Source organism: Callorhinus ursinus, unplaced genomic scaffold, assembly GCF_003265705.2.
Source record: "Callorhinus ursinus isolate GAN/ISIS: 27379988/994484 unplaced genomic scaffold, GSC_fseal_2.0 scaffold13, whole genome shotgun sequence".
Classification (NCBI taxonomy): Eukaryota; Metazoa; Chordata; class Mammalia; order Carnivora; family Otariidae; genus Callorhinus; species Callorhinus ursinus.
In genome coordinates, this window is record NW_027397075.1 from 7,430,576 (window position 1) to 7,451,434 (window position 20,859).

At 36.2% G+C, this 20,859-nt stretch overlaps 1 protein-coding gene across 1 annotated transcript in view; it reads right to left on the reverse strand.

Moving 5' to 3' along the window:
• Positions 1 to 20,859, reverse strand: part of ATF7IP2 (activating transcription factor 7 interacting protein 2) — a 58,412-nt gene that overhangs the window by 9,945 nt on the left and 27,608 nt on the right. Inside the window, exons 7-10 of the mRNA XM_073899526.1 lie at positions 7,027 to 7,029; positions 5,848 to 5,918; positions 4,682 to 4,752; positions 4,186 to 4,255 (exon numbers count right to left, since the gene is read on the reverse strand). Of these exons, the coding sequence (XP_073755627.1) occupies positions 4,186 to 4,255; positions 4,682 to 4,752; positions 5,848 to 5,918; positions 7,027 to 7,029 (215 nt within the window). The remainder of the gene's footprint in view (positions 1 to 4,185; positions 4,256 to 4,681; positions 4,753 to 5,847; positions 5,919 to 7,026; positions 7,030 to 20,859) is intronic.

Consider the following 20,859-nt stretch of genomic DNA (forward strand, 5'->3'; position numbering starts at 1 on the left):
TGGTTTATATCATTCCAATTGAGAAAACTGTGAATTCTTTGTTCTTCTCTATGTTTTAGGGTATGAAAACATTTTTTTCTTGAAAAAAACATTTTGTTTTGTTTTCTGTTTGCTTTTAAGATTTTTCTTTTTATCACTGGTTTTCAGGAATGGATTATGATGTACCTTGATACAGTTTTCTTTGTATTTATCCTGTTTGGAATTTAGGTTTGTACTTTTCCTTAAATTTCGAAGACTTCTGACCATACGTGTATGTTGGAGCACTTGATGTTATCCCACAGTTCATTAAAAGTCTGATTCCTTTTTTCCAGCCTTTTTCCTTTTCCCTTTTAAATCCTTCTTTAATTTGGAATAGTTTCTTTCCAAACTATTTGGTCAGGTACTATTTCTTCCAGTTTACCAATTTGTTTTCCTTCTTCATTGTCTAATATGCTGATTATATTCCATCCATAACTTTAAGTATTTTCTTTTTTTAAATTTGGTTCTATTTTGTATCTTTTATTTCTCTTACTATGTTCCTGTTCACTTTTTATCTTTGAGCATATATGTATTTTTTTTAACTTTTAAAATTTTATTTATATAATCTCTGCCCCCAGTGTCGGGCTCGAACTCACAACCTCAAGATCAAGAGTTGCATGCTTTACTGACTGAACCAGCTGGGTGCCCTTTTGAGCATATTTCTATCAGCTCTTTCAAAGTTCTTGTCGGTTAATTCTGTCATCTCTGTCATCTCTAAGTTTGCTTCTATTGACTGATTTTTCTCCTGGTTATGGATTCCATTTTTTGGTCTCTGTATCTCTAGTGATTTTTTTTTACTGGATGATGGATATTATAAATTTTAAATGGTTGTGTGTTGAATTCCATTCTCTTCTTTTAACAGAACACAGTGGGCTGTGCGATAAGCTATCGAGTTATATGTAGTTCAGCTCAATCCTTTCAAAGCTTGTTTTTTGGTTTTATTAGGGTAAGGCTACAGTTGCCTTTGTTCTCAGATGAGTTTATACCCAGATGTTCAGTAAGAATCTGCCACTACAGCTGGTCGGAACTGAAACATTTCCCACCTCTTAGCATAAAGCTCTTTGGTCATTCTTTGCCAAGATTTGTGGGGTTTTACTCTATGCATGTGTGGCTTAATACTTCAGCAAGAATTCAAGAGGACTCTATGCTAACCTCCTGGAGCTCTTTCTCTGAATGGCTCCCTCCTTCTGACACTATACTCTTTCCCTTCATTCCGGTTGCCTCAACCTCTCTGAATGAATCTGTTTCCTCACCTCAGCAAGACAGCCATTCTCTGCTTGGGAGTTCATCCACTGCACCGCAGTCTAGGAGGAAAGCTGGGCACTCTGTACAGCTCATCTCATTCATTCCCTTCTCTCAGGGACTGTAGTCCTATACTGCAATATCTGAAAATTTTTTTATTACATCTTAGTTTCTAGTTGTTGATGGCAGAAAAGTTAAGTCTGGGCCCTTTACTCCATCCTACTCTCTCCATATACATTTATGACTTTTTTCTTGTTACATTACTATCGACACATTGGTATCGACACACGTACTTCTACAACACATTGATATCGACACACGTACTTCTACAACACTATTTTTAATGGCTGAATACTGTTGTATCATATAAATCTAATTTGTGCAATTAATCCTTTATTTCTAGAAATTTAAGAGTTTCCAAAGTTTTATTTTTCACAAACAGCACTGTGATGAACATTTTTATACTTCCCTATATACTTAATTTTAATTTCTTTAGGTAACTATTCAAAGAATTTTGGGATCAAAGGCTTACATATTTGTAAAGTTTCTGATGTTGACAAAAGGTCTCCCAGAAAGATTTACACTCCCATTCACAGTATGTAAACTTACATTTCCTTTAAAACTCTTTAGTGGAAAATCTGCCTTAATTCAGTATTTTTTGGAAAAAGTATACTATGTGCTAAGCGTTGTGCTAAAAGGATGGAAACTTACAGATTAATAAAGCCACTGACACTGAAAAGAACTGAGTCCTTTCAGGAAGACATATGTAAAGAAATCATGACAGAGCAATGTAATGTAACTATAATACAGGTGTGCACTAAATACCAATGGTAAGGGGAGCCTGAAAGGAACAGTCCAGCCTAAGTGTCTAAAGTGAATATGAAAGACTGAAGCGTGGGGTCATCAGACGCACCTGCGGAGACAGAGGAGCACGTTCCTGGCAGAGAGAACCGCACGTGCATAGGCGGTAAGGAGAGGAGAAGCGTTACCTTTTGAGAAACTATTAAGGCACAGGTCAGGGGTTTGTAGAACATAAACTAGCAAAGTTTTCAGGGTCTAAGTCAGTAAGATTTTGTCTATCTTGCTAAGGAGTTTGGATTTTATCCTCAGAACAAAAACACAACCAGGTCTATATACAGGAAGTAGTGTTCTAGTGGCAGCTTGGGAGACTCACCAGACACAGTAAGTTAGGGCAGAAACATTGGTTACTAAGTTACGGCAGCTTAGCAGGCTAAAGGTGATGGGATTTTGAAATAAGGAAATACATGGACTGGACGTGTTAGCTTTTCAGGAGACAGGACTCATGGCCTTGGAAACACTACACAGTGGAATGAGGCAGATCCAAGAGTCAAAAGCGACTCATGTCTAGCTTGGGAAACTGGGTGAGCTGGTGATAACCGTTCATTAAGCCTGGGAATATGGGAAACAGTCTAGGTTTGACCTGACAAACTATACCTTTATTCAGAACTGGACACTCTACAAGATGAACAGACTCACATTATCATGAGTCAGCAGCATGAATTAGCATGATCTATCCGTCCAACTGCTAGATTTCAAACTGAAGGCCCCCACAACTTAGAGGTCTGATTGATTTTCGAAAGCACTGATGAATCTGTATTCATACCTTTTATTTTACTGTATCTCAAATCTTGTACCCTATAGTTTAGAAATGATTTAATAATCTTAATTAAAAAGTAACTAATTATAGATTCCCAATTCATTTTTCAAATTTATATATATATTTTTAAGATTTTATGTATTTATTTGACAGAGAGAGCACAAGCAGGGGGAGTGGCAGGCAGAGAGAGAGACAGAAGCAGGCTCCCCACAGAGCAGGGAGCCAGAAGCAGGGCTCGATCCCGGGATCCTGGGATCATGACCCAAGCTGTGGGCAGACGCTTAACCGACTGAGCCACCCAGGCACCCCTCAAATTTATTTATTTATTTTTAAGATTTTATTTATTTATTTGACAGTACAAGCAGGGGGAGCGGCAGGCAGAGGGAGAGGGAGAAGCAGGCTTCCCACTGAGCAGGGAGCCCGATGAGGGACTGGATCCCAGAACCCCGGGATCATGACCTGAGCCGAAGGCAGCCACTTAACTGACTGAGCCACCCAGGCGCCCCACCCCTCAAATTTATACTTCTAATTTTCATCATGAAACTGGAAACTGAAGGGTTTTTTAATTCTATCATGAGGTACCTGGAGATTCCCATGGTTCTAACCTTTGTCTGGATCCACAGTTGAAAGGGGAGAAGGAACTGGCTATATATTTCCTATGCTACTCTCCATTTTTAAATACTACATAATTTTCTAATGCTAATAAGTGATATTCCAAGATTTTATCAAGAGTATCAAGAACATTCAAGTGCAGTTATTAAGAGGTGAAACTTTATAACTGATGACTAGCCCCAGATGACTGTATTTTACTTCTTCCTGTTTAAATCTGAGAAAGAGGGCACTGTTGTCATTCGCTCGTCTACATTTTCATGTTATACCCTAGTACCCTCTCACAGTGCTACTGATATAAAGAAAAAAGGTGTGCACCAGAAAAGAGATTCATAATAGCCCCCAAAGAATCCAGCTATCTTTCAGTGAGTGAACACATAAGCTATTATACATCTACACCATGGAATACTACTCAACACTAAAAAGCAATACTACTGATACGCAACTCTGATGACCTGTGGGGGAATTATGCTAAGTTAAAGAAGTCAATCTCAAAAAGACACATACTGTATCATCATGTAACACCCACGGATAGTTGTGCAAGTTGATTGTGGTGACCATTATGTGAATCTATACATGACAAGATTGCATAGAGCTATATACACACACACTAACACACTAAAACTTTATAAATGGGTCAAGTACTTTCTGAACTGCTACCTTCCCTCTTTCTTAAAAAGGAAAGACAAATCTCTTACCTGTGCTGCAGTTTGATAGGGCTTCTTTTGTCAGATCAATCACAGAATCACATTTCTTCTTCTCTACAGCCTGAAAAGTTGTTAAAAAACTAAGATTTTGCCTCAATAGCAGCAAAAAATATTAAAAAAAAAGAAAACACAGATTCTAAATTGCCATTTAGAAGCTGGAGACTGAACATTCTGTAAGTCCTTACCGTTTAACTCTATTAGGAGAGAGAAGCTCATGAAATACTATGTGGTTTCTGAGAATATGACTAAGAAAAGTCTGAGTTAGTGTGGTAAATAAGTATGGTTGTGAAGTGTGTTTGTCACTGTTTTAATGTTTAAGCTACGCTGGAAACTGGGTATGCTAACTAGTCAGGCATTAATTTCACAGAGAAAGAATCTCCCAAAGAATGAATGACAAAACTAAGTCACCTCCCAGCTAGCGACACTAAAGGTCACAGAACTAACATACTCAAATAAACAACATTGAGAGACAACATTTATTACCTACCGTAACTTCTGTTTCAGCACCAGGTGAATTATTAGAATTGTTGGAATTTCCTGATGTAGTTTTTCCAGTATCTGAAAGAAAATTATTAAAATATCAACATTTGACAAATTTATTAAGCTATTAAACATTTATGAACTTTGTAATATATGAATGCTGAAACACAATGAGGATGCTCATTAACCATTTATTACATAATCACAAAAAATTCAATTGGCATTACCTATTCCAAAGACAAAGGAACCAATTCAAACAAACAAAAAAATCTAATTTGGGTTCAAAAGATTTTGTCCTTCTGTAACTTTACAACTATATCAGTAACTCTTTTTTGAAAATCCATCTGTAAATTGATATGGCATTTGAGGAAACAGACTTGGAAATGTACACATTCTTTATTCACAGTATCTCTAACCCAGACTCTGGAGATGACTGAGGAGCATTCTATCTAGAACCAGGAGAAAACTCAGATAAATGCTTAATATCCCTTGTAAATATCTGATTCACAATCTTAACAGTCTGAGCCTTGGGGGCAATTGAGTGGCTATGTAAGTGAAGGCAAAGCTTTCTGAAATCAAGAGGCAAATACTCTAAAATAGTAAAACATGAAAAGGAAATGGGGAATTTTGAATGAGAACTTAATAGGCCAACAAGATAGCCATTTTAAGAAACAGGAACTTCATTAGAAATCTGAGGGTAAGGATTTCTACATAAGTATAAGACAGAAACTCTAAAGAGGAACAAAGTATTCTCAAAAAACCGAAAGTTAAAAAAAAAAAGATGCTAAAGAATAGCCAAACTTTAAATCTTAAGATTAAACAAAAAGACAGACAAAACCAAATCACTACCACCAACACAGGCCAGAGCAAACACAGAAAAATAATGAAATATATGAAAGGTTAAGTAGTTTTGTAACTTACAAATCCATTAAACACAGTAAACAAACAAAAGGCCATAAATTGATAAACACAAGGTTAAAAAGAAACCTCAAGTATATGAAGGAATCACTTATTTACTCAGATAATATTAATGATGGATATAAATTAAAACACTTTTGAAAGAAGAATTACAATTTTTATTTTAATGAAAGATAATATTCAATTTTCTATTTTCAGCAAATACTGATTTGAGGCTTTCTAATTTCATAGATCATTTTAATCAACTTAAGATACCTGTTGGATTTGATGTAATTGGAGTTGTCAAATTAGGACTTTCCACAGAAATCAACGTAACATCATCGTTACTAAAATGATAAAATTAAAAAAACAAAAATAAACTAAACATGCATCATCAGGCTGAAACATGCAGTCAATGGTTAGAATTCTTCTGACTTAACATTTCATAACTGACACGTTTTAATCTAACAATTGTGGTGGGGAACTGGAGATAAAACCAAATACTCAAGAAACCCGTATGTTGCCAGTTACATGACCAAAAGTGTCCAATAACGGATCCTTAAAACTTACTAGAGACCCATTTACAATGAATCCAAATACATAACCTATAAGCATACAATATACATAAATGTACAAAATATAAAAAAGTCACCAAGGCAAGTACATATGCTTGCCTTGATGAAAATGAAAAGTATAATTGAAAAAAACCCCAGTAAGATACTTTGACTCTTACAGCTATAGGACTATGACAAATAAGGCTATTAAAAAATTAGTCCTGCCACGATTCTACATTATATCACTATAGTAGAAATACTGACCACACATTTACTAAACTAAGAGAGATGGTAAATGACGCTCATTACGGTTATTGCTCCCATTTGACCCTGACTCCACTTTCATGAGTTTGATATTTAAATCAGAATCTTTAAGATCGTAACACAAATTTCAATAAGCCCATAAAAATTGCTATGCATAGTTATACCACTTTCTTACAGATGTTTTTAAGTTTTAGCTTTTGTACTTAGGTCTATGATGCATTTCAAATTATTTTTGTATATGGTGTGAGGTAAGAGAAGAGGTTCACTTTTCCCCTCTGGCTATTCCTGCAATAGCTGCTGACTATCTTTTCTCCAATAAATTACCTTGGCCTCTTTGTTGAAAACCAATGGACAATATATAATAGTCTCTAATCTGGCCACCAATTTATAGGTTAATTCTAAGACAACACCATTGTCTTAATTACTATAACTTTATAGAAGTCTTAAACTTAGTGTATGTCTTCCAACTTTGTTCTTCTAACACTGCTTTCATCGTCTAGGTCTTTTGCATTTCACTAAGTTTTCAATCAGCTTGTTACTTTCCACAAAAAAGGCTGCCAGGATTTTGATTGCGATTGCATTAAATGTAAAGAATGATTTGGGTGAAGTGACATTAATAATGAATTTTCCCATATACTTACTGTCCCTAACCAACCTCTCCACCCACGCCTCCCCACCAAAATCCTATAGCACAGTGGTATGCTTGTTACAAAGGATAAACCTACACTGACACATGATTATCATGATCAAAGTCCATAGTATGATAGAGTTCACTCTTACTGGTATACATTCCACACATTTTGACAAATATATAATGATACATATCCATCATTACAGTAGCATACAGAATAGTTTCACTGCCCTAAAAATCCCTGAGCTCTGCCTATTCATCCCTCCTCATTAGCTCCTGGCAGTATTTGATCTTTTTACTGTCTTCATTGTTTCACCTTTTCTAGTATGTAATGTAGTTAGAATCATACAGTATACAACCTTCTCAGACTAACTTCTTTCAATTAGTAATATGCATTTAAGTTTCCTCTGTGTTTTTTCATAGCTTGAAGGCTCATTTCTTTTTTAGTAACGTCCATTGTCTGAGTGTAATGATTTATTTATCCATTCACCTACTGAAGGACATTTTAGTTGCATCCACATTCTGGCAATTATGAATAAAACTGCATTGTATATGATTCTATTTTCTCTCCTTTCTTAGCCTATCAATTATACTTCTTTCTTAGGTGGTTCCCTTAAAGTCTCCAATATATATTTACAACTAATCCAAGTCCACTTTCAAATAATACTATACTCCTTTACAAGTAGTGGAACTACCTTACAATAACAAAATATTCCTAATTTCTCCTACCTGTTCCTTATGTCATTGCTGTTATTCATTTAAACACACACACACACACACACACACACACACACACACACACACACACACATAAATACACTGTTGCTATTATTTTGAACTACTGTCAAATCAATTAATAAGAGAAATAAATTTCTATTTTACTTTCACTCATTCCTTCTCCAAAGATCTTGTGTGTAGATCTGATTTTCTGGCTTATTTTCCTTCTTTGTGAAGAATTTTTAACACTTCTTAGAAGGCAGGTCTACAGGCAACAAATACCCTAAATTTTTGTTTGAGAAAGTCTGTTATTTCTCCTTCACTTTTGAAGGACAGTGTCACAGTACAGAATTTTAAGCTGGTGGTTTTGTTCTCTGAATACTTTAAAATATTTCACTCCACCCTCGTCTTGCTTGCATAGTTTCTAAGGAGACGTTGGATGCAGTTCTCATCTTTGCTCCACTATGGGCAAGATGTTTTTTCCTCTGGCTTCTTTCAAGATTTTATCTCTGATTTTCTGAATTTTAAATATTATATGCTTAAATGTAGTTTTTTGGTATTTATCCTGCTTAGTGTTCTCTGAGCTTGGTATTTAACATTAATTTGGGGGAAATTCTTAGTCATTATGGCTTCAAACACTGTTTTTGTTCCTTTTTCTCTGCACACCCCCTCCCTTACCCTTCTGGTGTTCCCATTATGCTTAGGTTATTCCCTTTGTAGTTTGTCCCACATTCTTGGATATTTTTGTTGTTGTCTTTTCTTCTCTTTACTTTTCTGTTTTGAAGTTCCTATTGTCAGACTCTCAAGCTCAGTGATCCTTTCGTCAGAGGTATCTAATCTACCAATAAGTCCATCAAAGTCATTCTTCATTGTTAGTTTTGATCTCAAGCATTTCCATTTCTCTGCTTATTTATTCACCTGTTTCTGCATTTTTTCTACTTTTTTTCACTGAAGCCCTTAGCAAATAGTTTTTCAAAATTCCTGGTCTGGTAAGTTAAACATTTCTGTCATAGCTGACTCTGCTTCTGATGCTTGTTTAGTCTCTTCAAATCATGTTTCTTGCCTTTTATTTAGTATGTCTTGTGATTTTTTTGTTGAATGGTGGACCCGATGTACTGGATAAAAGGACCTATGATAAACAGGCCTTTGGTAATGCAGTGGTTCTACTAATCCTATGATTAGCTCTCAGTCTTTTAAGTAAGTCTATGCCCCTGGAGTGTGAACTTCACTAGCACTTCTTAGTCACCCACCCCCTTTAGGTGGGACAGATGGCTGGAGCAGCTAGAGTTGGGTATTCACTTCCTCCATATGGAAAGCTAGAGGGAGCAGGAGTTGGGGATTTCATTCCCCCAGGTAGTTAAGTTCTAGTAGTAGTTTCTCCCTAGGACAGGCCTTGTTAAGAACAGAGTGGTCTGGTATATTTCAAAAGGTTCCTTTTGCCAACTGGCTGCTGCAAGCATGAAGGGATTTTTCTTCAATATTCACTGTCAGGACCTGGTAGAGCTCTTGGAGGTAAAACACAAAATTATGGGCCTCGCCCTGGAGTTTTTAACTCTTGATTTATCTATTCTGAACCTCCAGCAATTAGTTTACGTTTTCCTAAACTGGCATTGGTTCCCATGGAAGCTTCTGCTTCTGGGTTTCTGCTCCAGTTCCCAAATGTTGTGATTACCATTTCTGCCCATTTGTTGCTCCAATTTTGGGGGCAGTATTTTGTTCTGTGACCATACTTCTCTAATGGATCTAAGAAGAGGTGTTTATTTTTTCCAGTTTATTGAGCTTTTTACTTGTTAGCATGGAGTGATAACTCCTTATGTGCTAGATCACAAATCTGAAATCTACTTTGTAGTTCTGAAGTTAGGTCTTACAGATATTTTGGTAATCTTATCACTTTGTATATCATGTTCTTTGACATACTGTAAATAGTATTGATTTGAAATTTGAAATTCCAACTGTTTGTTGCCTGTATACAGAAACACCATAAATGGTATAATTTATATTATACATACACACATATATATATACCTACCACATAATATAGAGGAACAGTATGATATATACACACATATATACCCTATATAGAAGCACAGAAAAATATTTTATATTACCCACATATTTAAAATATCCAGTACTCTTCATCTCTTCACCTTTGCATAGATCCAAATTTCCATCTGGTTTTATTTTCCTTCTGCCTATAAAATTTCCTTTAACATTTTCTGCAGTGCAGGTCCACTGCTGATGTATTCTCCACAGCCCCCCCCCCCAGCTTTTTTTTGTGTGCAAATTTCTGTTTTCCCCTAATACCTGAAAGATATTTTCACACAGTGTAGAAATTTTAATGGGTAGTTTTTCTTTCAACATTTTAGAGATGTCTTCTGCATTTCAAAACTTTAGAGATGTCTTTTAGTTTACATAATGCACAGCAAGAGGTCTCCTGATCTTTTTTGTTCCTTTCTATGTAATGAGTCTTTTCTCTCTGGCTGCTTTTAGATTATGATGTGGTTTTCCTTTATGCTTCTCAACTGTTTTTTTTTTTTTTAATATTTCTGGGTTTTGAATTTTCACCAAATTTGGAAAAATTTTAGATGTTACATCTTTCCTCCCTCCCCCTGCCCCCAGCCTGGTGAAACTTCAATGATATATATATTAGACTGCTTGATACTGTTCCAAAGGTCTCTGATGCTCTGTTCATCTTCTTTGTTAAGTCTTTTTTCTTCCCATGCCTTTGTTTGAACAGTTTCTATTGTTATTCCACTGTCTTTTTTAAAATCAATAATTATTTTGTTGTTAATCCTAATCAATGTACTTTTCATACTTCAGTTATTATCTTTTTCATTTCTAGTTCAACTTGGGTTTTTTTTAACATCTGCCATTTTCACATTTTCCTTTATATTGTTGGGACATGAACACTAAATTGATAATAGCTGTTTTATGTTGTTGTTGTCCATCAAACATATTGTTTCTAGGTCTGTTTCTAGCATTTCGGTCTTCTCCTTGCTATGAATTATATTTTTTGCTACTTTGCATGTCTGGTAATTTTTGATTAGATGTCAGACATTGTAGAATTCACACTGTTGAATGATGGATGTTTCATTCTTTCAAAGGGTGCTGGACCATGGGTGCCTGGGTGGTTCAGTCAGTTAAGTGTCTACCTTTGGCTCAGGTCATGATCTCAGGGTCTTAGGATCAAGCCCTGCAGATTCTGCAGATCATCAGAGCTCTATCTTTATACGATTTGCTTTCTTCATTGTTCTGCCTCACAAATTCTAGCCAACTCAGACTCCCCAGTCTCTGATGTATATGTAGCAAGACCTCTAGAGGCTGTTTGGGCTCCTCCTGACTCTGCCCTTTACCTGCAAAATGCCTCCAGGCAGTAAGCTTGAACAATGGTAGGGTACATTTCACCTGTTTCCCTCTCCCAGGGAGATTGCTCCCTGTTGAACAATGTCTGCACACAATTCTTTTTCTTTTTTAGTTTGGTTTTCTGCTTGTTGACAACAAAAGAACAATTCCTGTAGCAATTAATACTTCATGGGCAGAAGCAGACATTTCCTACACATTCCTTTTAGTTTTGTGAAATCAACTGGTTTTCATGCACATTTTAGAACAGATTTAATTCAATAGTTTTTCCCAAATTTATCAATAAGAGATTCTAACAGCCATTCTTTCTAAGTTCAGTAAACAAAAACAAATGTTCAGATCTAAATTTGATCAAGAATATTTCATTCTTCTGTTTTTGGTCTCTAACAAAACTTAGAAAGTTTATTTTGTATATATTTTTTTCTCCTAGTAATAGTCATCATAGATTGATAACTATATTTATTTTATTGCTTAACCATAAACAATTCTTTTCAGATGTTCATACACTAGAGTCAAAATCTCTTATCAATCTCAAAATTCTTCATTTAACATTTCTAAAATATTTCTAATTTTTTGTTTTTAAAAAGTTTATGTATTTAAGTAACCTCTACCCCCAAGGTGGGGCTCGAACTCATGACTCCAAGATCAAGAGTCACATGCTCCTCCAACTGAGCCAACTAGGTGACCAACCAGGTGTCCCCATATTTCTAATATTTTAAGTATTTCTCCTTGCTGCCATAGTACATCAAATATAGTGTTATTTAGGAGTTTAAGAAACCTAGCAGAAAGACTTTAAAAAGCAGAGTGGAATTTCTGGCTTTCTCACTGGGCTGGGGTGGTGAAGATTACAATTTGGGTCCCACCAAGGTGGAGGGACCCTAGTGAACACTCCAAGCTCTCAGCTGGGAATCCAGAGAGGTCTATGTCTAAAAAGCCACAGTGAACTAACCAGAGGTAGAAGGACCTGACCACATTAACAAGCCTCAATTTATACCATTCCCTGAGTAGATTAGGTGACCAGGTCCTACTCAGCCAGAGAGAACAAACCTTGTGTACAGTTAGATGATATTATTCCAGAGCCTCACCAATTTTTCAGAAATTATCAAGCGTGCCAAAAGACAGAACCAAATGACCAGAAACTGACAAAAACAACAGAAACAGCTATATAGATGATCCAGATGCTGGGGTTACAAAACAAGGACACTAAAAGAATTATGATTAATACTTTTAAGAATATTGAGGAAAGATGGATATAGTTAAAACCAGATGGAACACTGATCAGAAAAGTAGAAACTATGAAAAAAAGGCTATAATGAAATTAAGAAGTCAATTCATATAAAGACACTATTACAAAAGTGGAAAGACTTGGAGTGGAAAAAGATATTTATAGTAAACATATCTAACAAAAAAACTTACGACAGGCAACTCAAAGGGAAAACATGCAAAAGTCTTAAGAGAAACTTCATAAAAGGTATCAAAATGGCTACCTAGGGGCGCCTGGGTGGCTCAGTCATTAAGCGTCTGCCTTCGGCTCAGGTCATGATCCCAGGGTCCTGGGATCGAGCCCCACATCGGGCTCCCTCCTCTGGGGGAAGCCTGCTTCTCCCTCTCCCACTCCCCCTGCTTGTGTTCCCTCTCTCGCTGTGTCTCTCTCTGTTAAATAAATAAATAAAATCTTTAAAAAAACAAACAAAAAACAAAATGGCTAACTAACATAAAAATGTGCTTAACTACATTAGTAGGAAATACAAATTAAAACCAAGACATGCTATAAACATACCAGTGTAGCTAAAGCAAAAAAGGCAGGTATTATCAAGTAATGGCAAGGATATGGAAGAACAAAAACCTCATTATACTTCCTAATGGGAATGTAGCTTTGCTATGACCTCCCCGGGAAAGTGTTTGGTAATATCTATTAAACCTGAAAATACATATACTCTATGACCTACCAATTCCATTTACAGGCAAATATCCAACAGAAATGTATGTACATTCACCAAAAGACATAAAAAGGAATGTTCAAAGCAGCACTACTCATAATCTCCCCAATGTGCAAACAACCCGGATGCCCATTAACAGTTGTGAATAAGTAAACTGAGGTATATTCGTGTGATGAGCACTATATAGCAACAAGAATGAATAAACTATTGCTGCTAAGCAACAGCATAGATGGACCTCACAACACATAATGTTGGGCAAAAGAGGCAAGACAACAAAGAGTTCACTAAGTATGACCCCATTTATATAAACGTGAAAACCAAACAAAAACAACTTATGGTGTTAAAAGATAGTTGTCGACCTCTGAGAGTCGTGCACCTGGGGCAGCGAAGGAACTGAGAAAAAGAGACGACAGTATAGCGAGGCACAGGGGACCCCGAGCGAACAGCCCGAGGTCCCGAGGTTTATTTTCCATAATCTAATATACCTTCTACAATGATATAGATCTATAATGATTTACAGCAGGGGCTTAATAAGGCACATTCTTCCACGTACACAGGGTTAGTCAAGTGAAGCAATGGGAGTGGAGAAGGAATAAAGAAATCTGTAACTGGCTGTGATCAATTAATTGTAAACACCATTGTACTCAGACCTTAACACAGGATAAGAGAACAAAGAAGGGAATGCACAGTGTGCTTTTTACAGCTGGCTTCCCATCTGCAAAACATCTTCTGCTGGTACTTTAGAACAGACCACACACATCCCAAGGGCATTTCACTCTGATCCTTTCGGGTTATTTTTAACCCTGCAATCTCGAGTTTTCTCAGAGATCTCGGAGTCTGAACAAACATGCACCAGTGGTCGTTGTGGCGTTCTGTTTCCCACAGATAGTGGTTACTTAGGTCGGTGTGGCAGGAGTGGGATTAGTGACTAGGGGTGAGGCATGAGGCAGACTGGATGCCACTGATTTGATCTGGGAGATATTTACAAAATGGGTTTACTTTGCCAAAATTGCCAAGCGATGCATTTTTTGTTTGTGCAGTCTTCACTGGGCATTATGTCAATTAATTTTATTTAAACAGTATACATATGGGGCTTGTTTGTGTATTAATATTCATTATTTATTATTAATACTTACCCCGAGAAATTAATCTATCTGCAAACTAAAGATTGAAATTCTGTGAGTATTTAATGATACATTACTTTTATAAAACTGTTCCACTGATTGCTACCAACGATGGCTGTTTTTTTTTTAAGATTTATTTATTTATTTTAGAGAGAGAGCAAGCGGGGGAGGGGGACAGAGGGAGAGAGACAGAAGCTCAAGCAGACTCCCCGCTGAGCCTGGAGCCCGATGGGGGGGCTAGATCCCACAACCCTGAGACCATGAACTGAGCCAAAATCAAGTCAGATGCTTAACCAGCTGAGCCACCCAAGTGCCCCAGTGATGGCTGTTTTTTAAATGAACCATATCTGGGAGGGAAATTGAAGACACTGATGATTTTCATGTTCATCTGGATATACCTAACCTATGTTTTCTACTTGCATTTTACCTTGGAGAAAAATTTGTGTCTAAAATTAGTAATTACAATTCTCCAGGTAATGTTATAATATAGTAATTTAAGATCATGTGTTCTGGAGACAAACTGGCTCTAAATCTGGGTCTAAATCCACTGGTGGCTTTAATGGCTGAGCCAATTACTAGCTGAGTGAGGGGCAAGAAACTCTGCCTTGGTTTCTTTATCTATAAAAGAGGGAGAAGTTTCACAATATTAAATTAATGAAGAATGAGTAGGAAGGAACACATGCAACACTGTAGAAAATTTCTTAAAATATTGTGGCTGGTAACTGCTTTCCCCCCTTTGATCTCTACAAATAGTTCTTCACATGAAGTTCAATGCCAGACTTAGGTTTTAGACATAATTCATGTGTCATTCAATCAACATTGGTGAAATAGTCTGTTCCTGGGTGCCTTACACCTTGATACTTCCTTTTCATCTTTGGAAATGATTGCACATAAAGGCATTTTCATCCTATTTAAGCAAGTTCCTTTTATTCAAAAGTGTTCTGGTCCATAAACCTTCTCTTCTATGAGCATCTTCAGCTCAGCTGCTACCGCCTTTCCCATTTCCTACACATTCTCAAAAGAAAATTGTTTAAACTTCTAAATCCAACCATTACCACAGACATAGAAAGTTAGTTGTGGCACTAATTCCTTTAACACCTGGGGTTAACAGAAAAAACAATTATAAAACCTCCTGGCTTTCTCTAGAGTTTTAATAATAGTGGGAACAACATGTTTTTGCTTTCTTTCTTTTTTATTTATTTATTTATTTATTTTATTATTTTTTTAAAGATTATTTATTTATTCATGAGAGACAGAGAGAGAGAGAGAGGCAGAGGGAGAAGCAGGCTTCCCGCTGAGCGGGGAGCCCGATGCGGGACTCGATCCCAGGACCCCGGGATCATGACCTGAGCCGAAGGCAGATGCTTAACCATCTGAGCCATCCAGGCGCCCTTTGCTTTCTTTTTTAAAGTTCTTTTATTTCTTAAATATTTTTTCGAAAATTTTTAAATAAATTATATGTATAAGGAAGTACATAAACTGCTATGTAGAACAGCTATGATGGAACCCCCAGACTTGAACAATTTCAGAAGCTCTTATTTAAAAAAATCTTAAGAAATTTAACTTTATATATATGTATTTGTTTGATACATATATATCTGTTTGAAGACATCAGAAAGCTGTGGTAGAAGCCAGGACTTAAGGAACTGAGATCCCAGAGAGAAACAGGGCATACACAAGTAGGCTTAGACACTTGCCCCTCTTACTGCATCTGTCAACAAAACCACTCAAGAATACTGAGAAGCCAAGCAGAAGGTGGCTGATATCACAGTGGACTGTATCAGGGAGAAAAATTGGAATATACAACCAGCAACAGAGAGGGAGCCATAGGAAACACCCCAGTCTTTCTGGTAGAAGTCTTAGAGGGCTATGCCATAAGATGGAGTAAAAACCAAAATAGACCTAGTCTTATAAAGACCATAAATAAGCCTCAGTTCTGCTCAATTCTTGATTAGATTGAAGTATATTATTTAACATAATGGCTTAAAAAATAAACATTTATAATCTTAGTTTCTGTGGGTAATGCAGTATGGAGCAGTATAGCTGGGGGGTTTCGGCTCAGGATTTGTCATGAGGTTGCATTCAGGATGATGGCAGGAGCTGCAGTCATCTGAAGGCTCAACGAGGGCTGAAGGTCCTGCTTCCAAAATGGTTTACTCACATGGCTGTTGGCAGGGTGCCTCACCATGTGGGATTCTGCACAGGCTGCTTGATGTCCTCTAGTAAACTATGCTTGTTGCCATGTTAATATGGTAGTTAACTCGCCTCAGAGCAAGCAATCCAAGAGAAAGAAAGGAAGCTATGATGCTTTTTATGATCTAGTTACATATTGCCACTTTTGCCATATTCTATTTGCTGTCACTAAGTATAGCCCAAGACAAAAATTAGACTCCACTTTTTTAAAGGAAGAGTATATCAAAGAATGTGTGCCTATATTTTAAAACCATCAACAGAGGCTATGTCCCCCTCTCTGCTGCCTGCCAGAGTGTAGGGTGAATCTACTCTGATGGAAGATAACATCATTTAGAATCTCTATGATTTTCAATACACAATGTCCAAGATTCAAACAAAAAATTAGTTATAATAAGGAACAGGACAAAGATTAAAAAATAGCAAATAGAAACAGAGCTCAAAGTGACCCATAAGAAATGGATCAGAAAATAACAGTGATTAAAATGTTCAACACATGGACAACAAGATAAAGAATTTCACCAGAGAATCTCTATCTATAGAAAAGAATACAATGGCGGCCTGGGTGGCTCAGTCAGCTAAGAGTCCGACTCTTGATTTCAGCTGAGTCAGGTCATCTCAGGGTTGTGAGATCGAGCCCAGTGTCAGGCTCAGCGCTGGGTGTGGAGCCTGCTTAAGATTCCCTCTTCCCGGGCGCCTGGGTGGCTCAGTTGGTTAAGCGACTGCCTTCGGCTCAGGTCATGATCCTGGAGTCCCTGGATCGAGTCCTGCATCAGGCTCCCTGCTCGGCAGGGAGTCTGTTTCTCTCGTGCTCTCTATCTCTCATTCTCTCTCTCTCAAATAAATAAATAAAATCTTTAAAAAAAAAAAAAGATTCCTTCTTCCCTTCTCCCTTTGTCCCTCCCCCACTGCTCATGCATGTGCACGCCCTTTCTCTCTAAAACAAATAAAAAGAATAAAATGGAAAGGGGAGAACTGAAAATTAAGCAAACTGAAATTAACAATGCGATACATTTAATAGCCACTTTGATCCAGCTGAAGAGAGGATTCATAAACTGGAAAATAGGTGAGTAGAAAATATCCAGACTGAAGGATGGTATGTACAAGAAGCATGTAATTGGAATACTGAAGGGGAGAAGAGATGGAATGGTGCTGAAGGAATATCTGAAGAGATAATGGCCAAGAATTTTCCAAAGATAATGGAAGACATAAAACCAGATTCATGAAAAACTGTGAGCTACCTTAAAAAACAAACACTAAACCCAAGCCCCCACAACTAGCATCATATAGTATACCAATGAAAACCAAAAAGAAGTAGATCTTAAAATCAGAAATACATTTTCTTCAAAGAAGCCACAGTAAGACTGAAGCTAACTTTTCAACAGAAATTACAGAAATCAAAAGACATGTAATGACACCTTGAAAGTTCCAAAAGGAAATACCTACCTACAATACAATACTCATGTTAAAATATCCTTTAAAAATAAAGACAAAATGGAATTATTTCCAGACCAAAAAAACCCGACAGAATTTATCTTCAGCAAAACTAAAAAAGGAAGTAACAAAGTTCTTCAGGCATAAGGAAAATTTTCCCAGGTGGAAAGATGGAAATACAGGAAGAAATGAAGAGCAACAGGAGGGGTGAGTATGTGGATAACTCTAAATCAATAATGACTGTAACAAGACAGTGATATCATCTTGTGAGATTTAAAATAGAGCTGACCTTGACCAACAAGGGTTTGAACTGTACAGGTCCACTTACCCATGGATTTTCTTCAGTAAATAAGGTATAGTACTCTAGTGTATTTTCTCATAATTTTTACTATTTTCTTTTCTCTAGGTTACGTTATTGTAAAATACAGTAAATAATATACAGCATATACAAAATGTTTAATTGACTGTTTATGTTATCAGTAAGGCTTCCAGTCAACAGTACACTATTAATAGTTAAATTTGGGGGGAGTCAAAAGTTATGTGTGAATTTTTGACTGTGCATGGGGTCAATGCTGCATTGTTCAATGGTCAACTGTAATGTAAAATTAAAATGTGTGAAAACACAAAAGAAGGAGGGGGAGTGGTAAATGGAGTTATAAGGTTCTAAGGTCAGGCATTACCTACAAAATGGTAAAAGTAGTAATTCATATTGGATTCTTAGAGTCAAGAATCCAAATCATGATTTTTAGGATAATTTCTAAAGAAACAATGAAAGATATATAATGAACAAGGTAATGGGGAAAGAAAAAAAAAAGATTGATCCAAAAGAAGGCTAAAATAGAGACACACAGACCAAATAGGGGAAAAGGCCCATAAAATAGATGGGATAAAAGAAAACAAGTAGAAAGACTGTAGTTATGAACCCACATATTTCAGTAGGATTACATTAAACATAAACTAAATTTTCTAATAAATAGATAACTATTTTTGAATTGGATTAAAAACACATGTAGTTTAATAGATAATTATTAATCATGTAGCCACCACTCAGGTAAATACATTTTATATGACCAGCACTTCAGAAACCCATATGCCTCTATCCTATATCATAAATCTCCTCCATAAATAGCATTTGTAGTGCTAATTTCTTTGTTTTAGTCTTTAGATTTACCATCTACCCTTGACTTCCTACATAATTTTTTTTTCTGGCTTTTTTTTTTTAAAGATTTTATTTATTTATTCATGAGAGCCAGAGAGAGAGAGAGAGAGAGAGAGAGGCAGAGGGAGAAGCAGGCTCCCAAGGAGCAGGGAGCCTGATGCGGGACTCGATCCCAGGACCCTGGGATCATGACCTGAGCCGAAGGCAGACGCTTAACCATCTGAGCTACCCAAGCGCCCTTTTCTGGCTATTTTTGACCTTTATTTGAATGGAATCCTACTATTTGAGTCTGCTTTTCCATAATATTTTTGTGGGAGTAACTCGTACTGCTGTATGTTACTGCAGTTCTTCCATTTCCACTAATATACAGAATTCCACTGTATGGATTTACTGCAATTTATTCTTCTTTTCAACTGTAGATGGGCTTTTTGTCCTAGTTTTTGACTATTATGGAAAATGCTAATAAACATTCCTCTACATATATCCTATTGAAAATTTAGAGGGTATGTATCAAAGGATGGGACTGTGAGGTCAAAGGATATTAAGATCTTCAATATTTTTAGATAATGCCAAATTTTTTCTGAAGCATTATACCAATTTACTCTTCTAACAACAAAAATGTTAAATAAAATCAATTCCCTTTTTTTCAAAACCTCACCAATACACCAGGTATTGTCAGATTTTAAAATGTTTTACTTTACCTGATATGAAAAGGTATCTCATTGTGGCTTTAATTTGCATTTCCCTGATTACTAATGTAGATGAGTGCTTTTTCATGTTTATTAACGGTCATTTGGAATTCCTCTTTTGTGAAGTAGATGTACAAGTTTTTTGCCCATTTTTATTTTGTATTATCTGGCTTTTACTCATTGATTTGAAGTACTTTCTATACACTCTTTCTATACCCTCTAGGGAAAGGTCCCTAGAGGTTCTATGTGCTGCGTCTTCTCCCACTTGATGGCCTGTCTTCTCACTAAAATTAGTAGCTTGAGAGAAGTTTCTTAATTTTAATATGGTAAAACGGATCAATTTTTTTTATCGTGAAGGTATCTGTGTCTTAAGAAATTCTTCTTTATCCTAAGTTCATGAGGATGTTCTTTATTACCTTCTAAAAGCTTTATAATTTTCCTTTAGATAATTGAGTTCCTTAATCCACAGATTGATTTTTATGTGCAGTCTGACATAGAGATCCAATGTCTTTCATATTTTCCTTAACATGAATAGCAAAGTAACTGCACTATTTACTAAAAGTCATACATTTCTCAAGTGATGTGACATACAATCTCCATCACATATCACATATACATATATGCATGGGTTTCTGGATTCTCTGTGACGCTGCTCTATTTGTCTATTACTTGAATTGAATAATATCACATTATTCTAAAATTTCTGCAGTTTGTAGTGTCCTGACATCTGATGGCAAATTCCTTCCTCTTTGTTTCTCTAGTTGATGGATATCTTGGTCTCTTAATCCACTGTATTTACATACACATTTTAGAATCAAATCAGCTTGTCAAATTCCACAAAATTACACACTGGAAAACTGATTGAAATTGCATTCTATAAATTAATTTGAACAAAAGTGAAAACATTCTACAAATACTGCATTGTCCAACCCATAAACATAGTTCATTTTTCCACTGAATTCCTTAATATCTCTCAAAGTTTTATAATTTTCTTCAGCTATTACATGTCTTATTAAATGTATTCCTAGGTCTGGTGCTACTGTATGGTTATCATATTTTTAAAAAATATCTTAATTCCCTAATTGTTTATATGTGGTATATAAGAATATAAATTTTTATATGTTTGAGATTGGCAATCTTGTTAACTTGTTAATCCTAATAATTTATCTGTAAATTACTTTGGATTTCCTACATTATATACCTACCCCAATCATCCAAGAATAGTA